The sequence below is a fragment of the Geotrypetes seraphini genome, chromosome 1 (assembly GCF_902459505.1).
Source record: "Geotrypetes seraphini chromosome 1, aGeoSer1.1, whole genome shotgun sequence".
Taxonomy (NCBI): domain Eukaryota; kingdom Metazoa; phylum Chordata; class Amphibia; order Gymnophiona; family Dermophiidae; genus Geotrypetes; species Geotrypetes seraphini.
Window position 1 is genome coordinate 467,924,266 of NC_047084.1, and position 14,316 is coordinate 467,938,581.

The 14,316-nt window shown below is 42.9% G+C and overlaps 1 protein-coding gene across 6 annotated transcripts in view; it reads right to left on the reverse strand.

Annotated features, from left to right (window-relative positions):
* Positions 1–14,316, reverse strand: part of CDK16 (cyclin dependent kinase 16) — a 110,784-nt gene that overhangs the window by 12,589 nt on the left and 83,879 nt on the right. For all 6 annotated transcript variants that reach the window (XM_033924338.1, XM_033924321.1, XM_033924306.1 and 3 more), the window contains 2 exons: positions 8,999–9,089; positions 1,322–1,399 (listed from right to left, as the gene is read on the reverse strand). In XM_033924338.1, coding sequence (XP_033780229.1) covers positions 1,322–1,399; positions 8,999–9,089 — 169 coding nt within the window. The remainder of the gene's footprint in view (positions 1–1,321; positions 1,400–8,998; positions 9,090–14,316) is intronic.

Sequence of the window (14,316 nt, forward strand, 5' to 3'; positions counted from 1 at the left end):
ATCACTGGCTCCCCATATCTTATACAGCCCAGTTTTAAAATCTTGCCTCTAATTCACAAGGCTCTTCATTCCAATAACCCATTGTACCCAGTATACTCAATTTCATTAGGGCTCTGCAGTCTGCCTGGGATGTTTGTTTGACCATTTCCTCTATCTTCTGGGTTTGTTTAGAATCTACTCACTAAAATGTTTTTTTTTCATTAATGGTATGACCCTCTGGAATACACTATCCATCACTCTTTGTAAGGAGTCATCCTAGAAGAAATTTCATTCCAACCTGAAGACTTATCTTTTTCACAAAAGGCTTTGGCACTGTACTAGGTGTTATGGACATACAATAGGGTGGAGCTCTTGCCTGTCTTTTTGAACTATGACTTTCTTTTTTTCTCTTTTTGTCTGACCTGACTCCATTTTCTCTCTTTCTTATCTTTTCTGTCAATAACTTGGTTATCCTTTCCTTCTTTGTTCTTATTTAAACCGCAATGAGGGCCTGTTTTACAAAGCCGCGCAGTAACGGCCCCGAAACCCATAGAAATTTAAAGGGCTTCAGGGCTGTTGCCATGCGGCAGCCGCTAGCGCAGCTTTGTAAAACAGGCTGCGAGTCCCTGAAAGGCAGTATATCAAGAACCAATAAACATAAAAATGTGGGTGCCTCCCTTTCCTAGCCAATACTGTATACAAACCAGATATCATTTGCATTTATGAAAGGAACTAAAAGAAGATCATGCTTCATTTGCTCCAGAGACTGAACATATAGTAGATACTAAAAAAGAATAGGGAACAAGACTGAGCCCTGTGGATCACCACATTTCAAAAGCCAGGCAAAGAAAGCAGTTCTATTGGACATCTGGATTCAGTCTGTGCCTTTTTGTGAATTATATTCAGGTACGATATATTTTTTCCTGTCCCTGGAGGGGTTGCAATCTCATTTTTTTACCTGAGGTAGTGGAGGTTTAAGTGACTTGTAAAAAATCACAAAGAGCAGCAGTGAGAATTGAACCTGGCTTCTCTGGTTGGTTCTCAGTCTGCTGTTCTAACCATTAGGTTATTGCTCCAGTTAGAATAGTGTACATAGAGTGAGTAAGAAAGACCCATTTGGCCTGCTCACTACCACCATCTGCCATGTGTTAACAACTCTAAAATAATATGGCATAAATAGAATGTTACCTAATAAGAGCATAACAAGATAACTGGGAATAATAAAAATGAATGTTGAGAGATGGGAGGAAGAAACAGGTGGGCTGACTAGGAAAGGGACTTGTATTTGAGACGGTCATGGAAATTTTTGTGTGTATGTGAGTTCGGGTTCTGCACAACCCACCTGAGCTATGTAACACAGAAGATTTCTGTCCAATCTCTTTCTGCAACTGAATCTCCTTTAGTGCAAATATTGAAGTTGCTGAAAGAGGAAAGAGAAAAAAGAAAATATTAACGAATATACAGGGTCTTGCTAACTGAACACGTCTATATGCCCTACGGTCAGGATTAAGTTGGTACAGTAGTGATACTAAAGGCCATGGCATTCTCTTCATTCTTCAAGGGCCACAAATGGATTAGGTTTCCATGATATCAGTAAAGACTAAACATAAAATAGATTTATGTAAGAACATAAGAATAGCCTTACTGGGTCAAACCAATGGTACATCAAGCCCAGTAGCCCATTCTCACGGTGGCCAATCCAGGTAATTAGCACCTGGCCAAAACCCAAGGTGTAGCAATATTCCATGCTACCGATCCAGGGCAAGCAGTGGCTTCCCCCATGTCTTTCTCAATAGCAGACTATGGACTTTTCCTCCAGGAACTTGTCCAAACCTTTCTTAAAATCAGCTACGCTATCCACTCTTACCACAACCTCTGTCAATGCGTTCCAGAGCTTAACTATTCTCTGAGTGAAAAAAAATTTCCTCCTATTGGTTTTAAAAGTATTTCCCTGTAACTTCATGAAGTGTCCCCTAGTCTTTGTAATTTTTGACGGTAGTGAAAATCCAATTTGTTTGCTGTCCTTGAGAACCACTTAATAGCCCTCCTACCCTATAGCAAGTACATGTACTGCAGGTAATTATTTTCTGGATTCCATGGTATGATTCTGGCACCTAGCAGCAAGTAGTAAATTAATATGTTGCAGGTCTATAGGTTTTCAGATTCCTCTGACACAACAGTGACATATTTTGGTTAGTTTGTATAATGCATGTTTATGATTTTGGATTATTCTATTACAACAGTGACTTCTTGTGTTTACTCTATGCATTTGCCCCTAATTCTATATACACATGCGCCCAATTTGCTCTTAGCATGCAAAGTTGCACACACAATTTATCGAATAGTGTCAGTTGTATACATAACTTAATTTATTAATTAGCTGTTAAAAGGCATTAACAAACAATTATTGGCTATAATTGGTATTGTTTGGTGCTCATTTTAAACATCATTGATAGGTCACCTAACTACTGTATGTTGGTGTTTATTCTTTGTGGGTTATATTAATGTAGTAGTGATGCTCTATGGTTGCTATAGATACCGAGGCCCTGATTCTGTAAATGACGACCAACTTCTAGGCTCTGAGGAGTATAACTGTTAATCATCCACTAGGCATTGTTTATAGAATCATGCCTAGCGGTGCCTAAGCAGTCTTAGGAATGAAAACCTTAGGCGCACTCACATTTATGCCAGGGAGTGACTAAGTCAAGCTACACCTAAAATCCACCCCTAACCATACCTACTTTCTGGTAGGCACCTCAGAATAGACACCTACCTCGAAGTGCCTACCAGCTAATTATTTTTTAATGGTGCTTTTTAATTAATGGTGCTAATCTAGACACCTAATTCCAGGCACCGTTTATTGAATCTGGGCCTGAAAGTCTATGGATTAAAGACAACGAAAAACTGATGGCAAATAAGGCCCACAGGGCCTCTCTAGGCTGTTCATTCCAGATAGCTTTTCTTTACATTCTCATATCTAAGAATTTTTGGTTTATCCCAAGTTTTCTTAAATTCCATGTGTCCTCATGTTTCTCCTCAGTATATTTTCTTCAAATGTTATATCATGATTTCTTGTTCCAGATAGGACTGTCCTGAGAGCTGTGTGTGTGGTGCAGCTGCACAGAACACAAAGGAGGTAGGATGCAAAATCTGCTCCCCGTTCATTGTCTCCCCTGCTTGGCTAAATGCTGCAGAAAATAATCACTGAAAATGGCATTTGTACACCTGGCTATAGAGTAATATTTTCTTGTGTTCTAGGTTATGAAATGTCTGGCTGTGGTGGTTTGTAAAATCTTGCAAGTTGTATCAATTGATGTACATCAGCCATCAAGGTCAGAATGTCTTACTGAGAAAACTGGATAAGAAAACTAAATGGAGTATACTTCTTGTTTACAGAGTTCCTTCAAACCCAGACATTCCCTGTAACAACTGAGGCTGATTACTAGCTAGGATGGGTGTCACCTGCACTGAAATATCATTTGCCAATAAATAATAATGCACATGCTTCTTAAAGACTATGTAGTATAGAAAAGAAATATATGCTTCTTAAATTTTCTTTCAATTTACTGTATATATTCGAATATAAGCTGACCCAAATATAAACTGAGGTAACCTTTCTCCCCTCAAAAAGGAGGAAAAAAATGTTGCCTCAAATATAAACAGGGGGAAGGGGTAATATTCAAGTGCCCTGCCAGGCTCTGCAGCCAGCCCCCATTCCCTTCCTGCCAGGCTCTGAACCCTGTTCCCTCTCCCTCCCTGCCAGGCTCTGTCCCCTCTCCATTCCTGCCCTGCCAGGCTCTGCACTCAGCCTTCCTCCCTTCCTGCCTGGCTCTGTATCCTGTCCGCCCTCCCTTCCTGCTCTGCTAGGCTCTATACCCTGTCCCTCCTGCCCTGCAGCAGTCAATTACTAGTGGCTCTGCACGGGGCAGGAGCGCAGTAAGGCCGTTTCTGCTCTGGTTCACCGCTGGACAACTGGGGATTTTAAAGGTACGCTAGGGAGGTAAGGGAGGTAAAAGTTTTAATAGTCGGCTGGGACAGGAGATGGGTGTGACCACTAGGTCTTATTGCAGGCCCAAAAGAGGCCTGCAACAGGTCCGGGAGGGCGCTGACCCGAATATAAGCCAAGGCGCCTATTTTTGGCCCAAAAATCTTGACTTATATTTGAGTATACATGGTATAACTTTCATCTCAGATTTTATTGAGGAAATATCCTAAGGAGATCTTGGGTTTAGCAAATGCTGCAACACTGCCCATCACAAGGAGAAATTAGGTACTTACCTGCTAATTTACTTTCTTTTGCCTCTCCAGACCGGCATAGGAATCTTACAAGCGGGTTATATCTCATCATGACCAGCAGGTGGAGACTGAGACAAAACTTTGGAATGGTATGTAATAGGTTACTCCCCCTAATTACCTCAGTGTGCTGAATAGCCAAGCAGAAATAAGAACTATAAACAGAAAAAAATAGGACTCCGAACAGGAGTATCAACTAATAAAAACAGGAACGCTGTTGGAAAATGCAAAGGAACAAATACAAATAGCAAAGGTCCCCATAGCTCATCAGCTACGCCAGCTGAGCCACAGCCGCTGTTCTTAGATCTCCCTGGCCCTAGAAAAATACTAGAACTTGCTGAAAAAGCAAAAACTGCACGCAATAACAACACGACAATAGTCAGGGTGGGGTACTATGTCGGTCTGGAGAGGCTAAAAGAAAGTAAATTAGGAGGTATGAACCTAATTTCTCCTTCTTTAGCAACTCTCCAGATCGGCATAGGAATCTTACAAGCAGGACGTACCAAAACAGTCCCCATCATGGGTGGGACCCCTGAAGGGCCGAAACCAGAACATGCTAGCGAACACCGTCCTGACATGCCTGAACGTCCACACGGTAGTGTCTGAAAAAGGAATGCAAGGAAGACCAAACAGCAGCCTTACAAATATCCACTGGTCAAGGCCCACTTGAGAAAGGCCGGAATAGGTTTCTTCTGAAGAACGTAAGCAGAAGCACTAGTCTCCTTGATCCAGTGCCCAATGGTAGCCTTGGAAGCGGCATCCCCCTTACGAGGACCCACTAGAATGACAAAAAGATGATCTAATTTTCTGATCTCCAGCGTCCTCTGCACGCACGCACGAAGGACCCGACCAACATGTAGTTTGTGCAACTGTTTCTGCTCTGAAGAATCCTCCCAACTACCCAACACAGGGAGGACTATGGACTGATTGCCATGAAAAGGAGAAATTACTTTTGGCAGAAAAGGAAGGAATAGGCCTCAACACGACCCGCTTCTTAGAAAACTCCAGGAAAAGAGACCTACAAGAGAAAGCCTGCAGCTCTGAAACACATCTAGCAGAAGTAAGAACCACCAAGAAAACCACCTTAAGAGTAAAGTCCTTCAATGAGCAGGCACCCAAAGGCTCCAAAGGGGGGTGCATCAGCCCGAACAGGACCAGATTCAAAACCCAAGAGGGAGCAGATGATCGCTCGGGAGGCTTGAGCAATTTGGCCGCCCGCAAGAAGTGAACGACATCAGGAATGGCAGTCAGACGCTGACTTCATAATAAGCTGACAAGGCCACAAGTTTAACCCGGAGCGAAGACCAAACCAGGCTCCTGTCCAGGCCATCCTGCAAGAACTCTAAGATGTTGGGCAGGGAAGTACGAAAATAGACCACTCTCCGCGCCATACACTACTCCTCAAATATACGCCAAATCCGCACATAAGCCCGAGAAGTGGAAAATCTCCAGGAACCCAAGAGAGAAAAGATCACTTTATCTGAATACTCCTTCTTACCTAGGTGTTCACTTTCAAGAGCCAAGCTTAAGACAAAAGGGACTCGGAAGAGGATCCAAGACCAGATACTGCACCAGACCTGCATGCCACAGCTGTCTGGGCCAATCCGGAGCTACTTGAACTACCAGGTCCCAATGACGAACAATGCAGAGTAGAACTCTGTCCACTAATGGCCACAGAGTGAACACATACAACAGCCTCTCTGTTGGCCATGGTTGAACCAGAGCATCCAGACCCTCGGCCTGACCGTCTCTGCAATGACTGAAGCGGGTGTTTTGGCATTGACATTAGTGGCCATGAGGGGCTGACCCCAAGACTGCACTATCAACTGAAAGGCTACGTGGCTTAGACACCACTCTCCGGGACCTAGCACATGACGACAGAGGAAGTCCGCTTGAACATTCTCCACTCCGGCTATGTGGGAGGCTGAGATGTCCTGAAGATGTGACTCTGCCCAGACCATGAGCAGAACCATCTCCTGCACCACCTGAGTGCTTTTGGTGCCCCCTTGATGATTGACATAGGCCGTAACATTGTCTGTCAGAACCTGGACTGACTTGCCCGTCAAGTAGGAGTGGAAGGCTAACAGCGCCAAATGGATGGCTCTGGTCTCCAGAACATTGATCGACCAGGACACCTCCTCCGTGGAACATGTGCCCTGAGCTGAGTGACCTAGACACAGAGCTCCCCAACTGAGGAGACTGACATCCATGAGAAGCACCATCCACTGTGGCTGATCCAGACTTGTCCCTTGAACAATATGGATGTCTGGAGCTACCAATGAAGACTGCAGTGAGCCAAGCCCCGCAGAGGAACAGGGTGATCCAGACTGTGCCTCTGGGGCGATCACCTCCGAAGCAGAGGGAAGCCACCATCGACCCCAAGACTTGGAGGAAATCCAGCGCCCAAGGACACCGGGATGCCAAAAACAGGCAAATCTGAGATTGCAATTTGCTTACCTGGGCCACCTCGAACAGCCTGGCAAGCACGGTCTTCAGGTAGGCGGGGCACTTTAGAGTCCGTCAGAGTTTGAACTAACTTGTCCAAAACCTCTGTAAAGTGTAGTGTTGGACACCGCATCCATCGACAAGTCCGAAGCCAGAAGGTCCAACACGCAGCCACACCGAAAGCTATGGATTTGACAGATGTCCGCAAGAAGTCATAGAGGGCGTCTGAGAGGAAAGAGGCAGCCATCAGAATCACTGGCAAGGACCTACTCGAAAAACGGCCCGAGCCACCAGTTCTCCACAACTAGCTGCCTGGATCCCCAAGGGTCTCCAACTTACGCTCCTCAGAGTCCTGTAAGACCGAACTGTCATTGATAGGCACAGTATGCTGCGTAGCCATAGCTGAGACCACCGCATCCACCACTGGTGACTTTAAGGTAGCCCTATCCTCCACCGGGACGGGATACAAACAAGCCAAGGAGCGCGCAAACCGAAAATATCCAGAAAAAAACATATGTATCGGGAAGCAGAGGAGATCCCCCAAAGAAGAGGGTCCTCCACACTCGGGGTCTCAGGCAGCGCCTCCTGAAAGCGCAACACCAAGGAGATCTGCTGAATCAGATCTGAGAGCTTGTCCCTCTGAAAATGGCATACCACGAACGCCTCCTTGCTGGTAGATGGAAAAAACCAAGTCCCCGGTACCAGCGGCCGTCCCCTTGAGAGGATCCAGGTCCTCATGCATTAGTTAAAACTCTCCTGAGACATCAAGTCCTCGTCCAAGGCCATATGTGGGCACCTGGATGAGGGAGGAGGTGGGGGTCCAAACAGCAGGTTTAAGGGGTCCAAACAGCAGGGGGTGCGGGGAACAAATCCCCCCGAGATCCCTGGGACACAAACAGGACCCCCAGCCACCAGAAAATATGCTTTACACAAAGTAAAAAGAAAATGAGGGGAAAACCCCTCGACGGCACCATGGGGACCAGCAGGGGACCCAGCTGAAATCTGTCCCTTTTATGCCAAAACAGGGAGAAGGCACCTGAAGATATATACAAGATTGAGGGGCTATCTGAAGAAAAACGGAAAAAAATATGCCAAAAATAACCCCTCCAGGGCCTGTAGCGGCAGGGAAGCCTGAACTGTCCCAGCTGCTAAAGCAGGCAAAAGCCGGCATCATCTGTGAAAGAAAACAGCTGATAGGAAATCCCCAGTCACTTTGGCAGCAAGGGAATCCTTTTTATCATTACTGTCGGCGGCAGGGGAAGACCGGGGTTCCCTGCAAACCACTGCTAGCTCGCGAGGCTCTAGCTGCAGGGAGCCCTGGACACTGGCACCTGCTGCCGACAAGGCTCCTCCACTGCACTGGCCTGAACAGCTGTTTTCAGGCCAGCCGCAAGTGCCTTGCGTCTGGACCAAATTGAGCATCTCTTCCCCTGAGAAGTGTTCAATTGCTCCATATGCGGCCTAGCTAAAAGAAAAGTGCCGGTTAGTTGAAAAATACAGTAATTTACAGCATATTTAAAGGGAAAGCAACCCTTCAGACTGGCACTTTTTTTTTTTTTCACAGAACAAACTCCACTTGGCTCTCCAAACAGTATGCCTTACCAACCAAGGGGTAAGGCTTACCATTGAGGCACCTCTAAAAAAATATTGGGAAGGTGGAGGAAAGGGGGGAAGGGACACAGCACGCGACCCGCCGGGTTTGACACCCCTGTGGTTGGACGGACCCCAAAGAGGGTCTACCCAAGCTTAATCTGGCACCAAAAAGGGGACAAAAAGTCCTAAAGAAATTCCAACAGTCCTACCAAGGGAGATGGTTACAGCTCACTAACACCTGCTGAAGACTGAGAGAAGACTGAGGTAATTCAGGAGGGGGGTCACATGATATGTATTATTCCAAAGTTTTGTCTCAGTCTCCACCTGCTGGTCATGATGAGATATAACCCGATTGTAAGATTCCTATGCCGGTCTGGAGATTGCTAAAGAAACTGTTAGTATTTACCTGATAAAAACCTTCAGCTAGAACAAGATGCAGATCAATTAGTTTCAGAACATACTCAGTGTGATTAACACTAGGTCTACATAAACGTACACATGTGCCAGGAAAACATTTTGTACACTTCTTAGAGCTTGGTTGATATGGCAGGAGATAGAAATTACCCCAGGGAAATATTAGTACAATGCATACACACACAGTTTGATGCTAATTTTTCAAGCCAATCCATATAAAACATATCTGCAAAGCATACACTGAACACGTCAGTAAAGTCTGTGTGATGCTTACTGTCTGGGAGTTTATGAACCCGCTCTCCCAGAAACTGGAAGTAGGGATGCTGCATGGCTTCTTCTGCTGAGATCCTCCTCTTCCCTTCGAACTATAGCACATAAATAAAAAGCAGAAAAACTTGTGAGAGTCTTCCTGAACTCTGGCTTTAGCCCTGTCAACAGTGGTACGCCAGATAACAGCTGTGCTATAAGTGAGAGGCCAGGACACTGCATTTGATCCCCAGTCCAGTGCATAAATAATGTGTCTAAATCCAGAAAGCTGAACTCACTTCTGGTTTGCTTGCATAAGATGAACACAGCTGCTATCTCTTTCTTGGTTCCTTTATTTTAAGGGTTTGTGTAGAGGCATTATTTCAAAATACTGGAAATTTAGAAGGATAGTTTTGACAGCTTGCAAGTACAGGAGACAGGGACCCAAGCAGTCCCCCAAAAATACATCTTAAAGATATTCATTAACCTTACAAGGGCTTCACCTCTGTTCAACTACCCTTGACTTCCATTTAACTAATTTCAAGTTTGGTGTGCTTACATATACCTTCTCTGCTTTATATAAAGACTGGGATTGAGCTCTGGGATTAGTCTCCCATCAGATTCTGGATATCTTTCTACAGACTTGTTTATAAATACATGCAATGTATTCCTAGTGACTGGTTTTATCCATGCAAAGAGGGGGAGAGGTGGAGAAGCATCAAGAACTAATGTGTAACGCTTTAATTCTACCACAACTGCACCCTTGGACATAGCCTGGAAATGCAAAGTGGATAGGGTGTCAGCCATACAATGGGTCTTCTAAAGGAGAGAGTGAAAGAGAAACAGGGGCAGTGCCTTTAAAAAATAAACTCTTGGACGCTGTAGTCTAGAGTTAGAACTCCACCCAGCCAGAAGCAGACTGAGGGATATAGTGCTTATAGGTTGCCAGGGAAGCAGTATCAAAATTAAAGAAGAAAATGAGAAAGAGAGGATGCAATGTGGAGGAGTAGTCTAATGGTTACTGCTTTGATTACAAGATAGTATATATATATATATATATATATATATATATATAAAATCTCACCCCTTTCTCTTGATGTCACTGTAGCCAAAAGATTTGTGGGTAATGTGGTTCTAAGAGTTTAGAGCAAGGGTACCCATATGGTCGATCGTGATTGACCAGTAGATCGCAAAGGCAACGCGAGTCGATTGCGTTGCCTCTGCAATCTTTTTCTTCCTGCCTCCCCGAGCCAGGCCAGGTGCGTACAAGCGCCGGACCCACAAGACTTCACCTCTGACGTCAATTCTGGTGTCGGATAGGAAGTTCTGAGCCAGCCAATTGCTGCCTGGCTGGCCTAGAACTTCCTCTCTGATGTTAGAATTGACGTTGGAGGTGAAGGCTTGTGGGCTCAGCGAATGTACGCGCCGGGCCAGGCTCGGGGAAGCAGGGAAAAATCGCGTGGTGGCTTGGGGGGGGGGGTTAGGGAAAGAATCGGGGAAGTAGAGAAATCAGCGCGATGGCTTGGGGGGCAGGGGGAGAGAGAAAGAAAGACAGGCAGGCAGAGGGAGAGAGAAAGAAAGAGAGACAGAAAGAAAAGGGGAGGGGGCAGAAAGAAAGAAATATTGGATTTACAGAAGAAGGAAGTGCAACCAGAGACTCATGAAATCACCAGACAAAAAGGTAGGAAAAATGATTTTATTTTCAATTTAGTGATCAAAATGTGTCCATTTTGAGAATTGATATCTGCTGTCTATATTTTGCACTATGGCCCCCTTTTACTAAATCACGATAGTGGTGTTTAGTGCAGGAAGCCTATGAGCGTCGGGAGCTGCGAGGGGCATTCAGCGTAGCTCCCTGTGGATAAAACCACTATCGCGGTTTAGTAAAAGGGCAGGGGGAATATTTGTCTATTTTTGTATAGTTGTTATTGAGGTGACATTGCATATTTTAAAGTCATCTGCCTTGACCTCTGAAAACCCCCCCGAATACAAATGATAATTAACATTTTCTCTGCGTACAGTGTGCTTTGTGTTTTTGAAAATTTTATTGTTGGTAGATCATTTTGACTTGGTCATTTTAAAAGTAGCTCGCAATCCAAAAAAGTGTGGGCACCCCTGGTTTAGAGCTTTGGGGAATATGTGTTGCCAGTTAAAGCATAGTTTAAATAGAAAGCAAAGTCCCTTAGAAAGGGGAAGGGAAAGGAATGGGGACTTGTATACTGCCTTTTTGGGCTTTGGCATTTCAAAGCTTACATTCCAAGCGGTGGGCACTTGAGAATTAAGTGACTTGCCCAGGGTCACAAGGAGCACCACTGGGATTTGATCTCACAACCCCTGGGTGCAGAGGCAGCACCAGAGGATTAAGTGACTTGCCCAGAGCGACTGATTGGACGGGGATTACCACGAATATCCATGCAAATAATTTACATGGAGGTTTGTTGCTACATCAATTGCTATTGCAGAGTCAGCCAAAAAATCAGCAAACAGCGATTCACACAGTCTTAATTACCATGTTTTCTGCATCTAGCCCCCTAAATAGCAAAACTCTGCTAGGGAGGCAAAGCAACCAGAGGAGTTGATAGCAATAATTGAATTAAACTAAACTAAATCTTAGGTTTGTATACCGCATCATCTCCACATTCGTAGAGCTCGGCACGGTTTACAGGAGATGGGATAGAAAGGAACTACATGAAGTTTCAAGTTTATTATAAAATTTGATTAATTGCCTATTCCAAATTCTAAGCGATGTACAGATTGATAAAAATTACAGAGTTAGGGGAAACAAATATAACTAACAAAAATACTAAATCTACTAAACATTAAAAAAACTAACTTATACAAACATAATAAAACACGAGGAAAGGCTAGGGAGGAAATACAATTTGATTATAAAGAAAGACAGTTAAGGTTAAAAACAATAGGACAGGGAAAGGGAAAACTATCAAAAGATATATAAATGAAATAAGAGTCATAAGCAATTCATTTAGTCATTGAAAGCATCTTTAAAAAGAAAACCTTTGAGTTTGCTCTTAAATTTTTCCAAGTTCTTTTCCTCTCTTAAATAAATTGGAAGGGCATTCCATGTTTGAGGAGCTGTAACGGAAAAGATAGGTTGCCACCGTGTGTTAATAATTTTAAGAGAGGGAATGACCAATAAGTATTGGTCATTCGACCTCAGTAATCTAGATGAATTATAAGGAATCAAAACTTTATAAATAAAAGCTGGGGTTTTAAATGTCAGAGATTTAAAGGTGAGCAGACTTAATTTGTACATTATACGATGAGCAACTGGAAGCCAATGCGCTTTTTTAAGTAAAGGGGTCACATGATCAAATTTCTTGGCTTTCATAATAAGTTTGATGGAGGCATTCTGGATGATCTGCAGACGCCTAATTTCCTTTTGAGCTAATCCCTTAAATAGGGCATTACAGTAATCAATTTTTGAAATATCCAAAGAATGAATTAGTATGTTCAGAGACTTTGGACATAAGAATTTAGACACTGAACGAATCTGACGGAGTCTGTAAAAAGTTGATTTAACAACGTGACTAATATGATCATGGTAAATTAATTTATCATCAAAGATAACCCCTAGAATCCTAATTCTATTTATCAACTTCAGGGAGATGCCTTTAATAGTGATTGGAAAGGTAAGTTTATAACAATCTTTCCAGGGGAAAAGCATAATATTTGTTTTATTAATATTAAAGGCTAATCTATTGGTATCGAGCCATTGGTGAATCTGTTCTAGTTTTGCATTAATAGCTGATATTTCAAAAGAACTATTAGGGTCCAGAGGATGTAAAAGCTGTATATTATCCACATATGCAATTCCGGAAAAACCAATAGATTGGCAAAGAGTCATGAGAGGCGCAAGAAAAATATTAAATAGAAGAGGGGAAAGAATAGAACCCTGCGGAATGCCGTAAGGTGCTGAGAAACTTTCAGAAGTTGTATTGTTAAAAGAGACAGTAGAAGAACGATTATCAAAATAAGATTTAAACCAAAGCAGAACCTGGTCTGTAATACCAATGGATTGAAGTCTATCTATGAGAAGATTGTGGTCAATAGTATCGAATGCTGATGAAAGATCAATTGAAATCAGAAGAACAGATGTGTGATGATCTAAGTGGTAAAGGATATAAGGGGGCCCATAACCCAATATGTATGAGACACCTCTTGCCTGGGAAACCTGAAAAGACACTAATAATAAAAGATAATAAAAGATGAAGCTGAAGGATAGAAATGCTTCAGAGTTACAGTAAAAATAATATTGTTTGGTTAGCATTACTGGCAAATGTTAAAGTTTTTTAACAGATATTGGCTCTAGAATAGAGGAAGTACCTATGATCTAACTTCAAACAAGTTGTGATCTACTTTTTCCAGCCAAATGAGCCGGCGATCTACTACCATGAAAATTAAGTTTCAAATTAAATTTTAACCCAATAAAGTTGGAGGATTCCGCCCCCCTTTTTAATGCACCTTCTGTCATTTACTTGGATGTGATCAGCTGTTAAGCAAATTAAGCAAAAACAAAATAGAGAGTCGAAGATCCAGTAAGAACTGCGAGGGAAATGGAAAGTATATGTTTTCTTTTATTGAGTAATATCTTTATTTAACCGTCTTAACAACTTTCTTTAACTTTTATGGAGTAATTTGTGTTAAATTTAGGTCGAGTATTGATCCAGGCTGATCTTGCACAATCTTTAATATTTCTCTCTTGCTCATTAGTGAGATGTCTGGGCCTGCATTTCATCCACCAGCTTTTTGAAGTTAGCTGAATATTGTGTAGGGCCAGTCTCAGGGAATCCTGGAGATGTTCATCTGTCATGTTGAAATATTGTGTACTCTTTGTCATTTTCAGATGGGAAAACGCAGATTCACACAAATAAGATGAACTGAAACAGGAGTGTACAGCTTCACTGTATCTTCTCAAGTTGGGAAATTTGTCTCTAGGTACTAGCTTCCAAAACAATTCTTGCTCATCACGGATCTTGAGAAAAATTTCATTTTTAAGGGTTAATATTTCATTTTCAAGAGATAACTTGTTCAATGAGTAAAAAACTGCAGCTGCTATCAGTAAAAATTAATGTCCACATCTACTTTGAATGGGTTTGACAAGTACGCCACAACTGTTTTTTCTGAAAAACAAAATTTGGATATTGTCCCAGAAGGCCCTGCGTATTAGGAAAATGGTCAAAAGTGTTGTTTGCAAGGTCAGTCATCATTAACTCAAATTTGCTCTTGTAGGATGAAACTGTACTCATCTCGTCAATGCATTTGTTTTTCCTTGTAGTTCAAGGTTCATATCACTTAGTTCGCCTGTAAAGTCAGCGAGAAATGCCA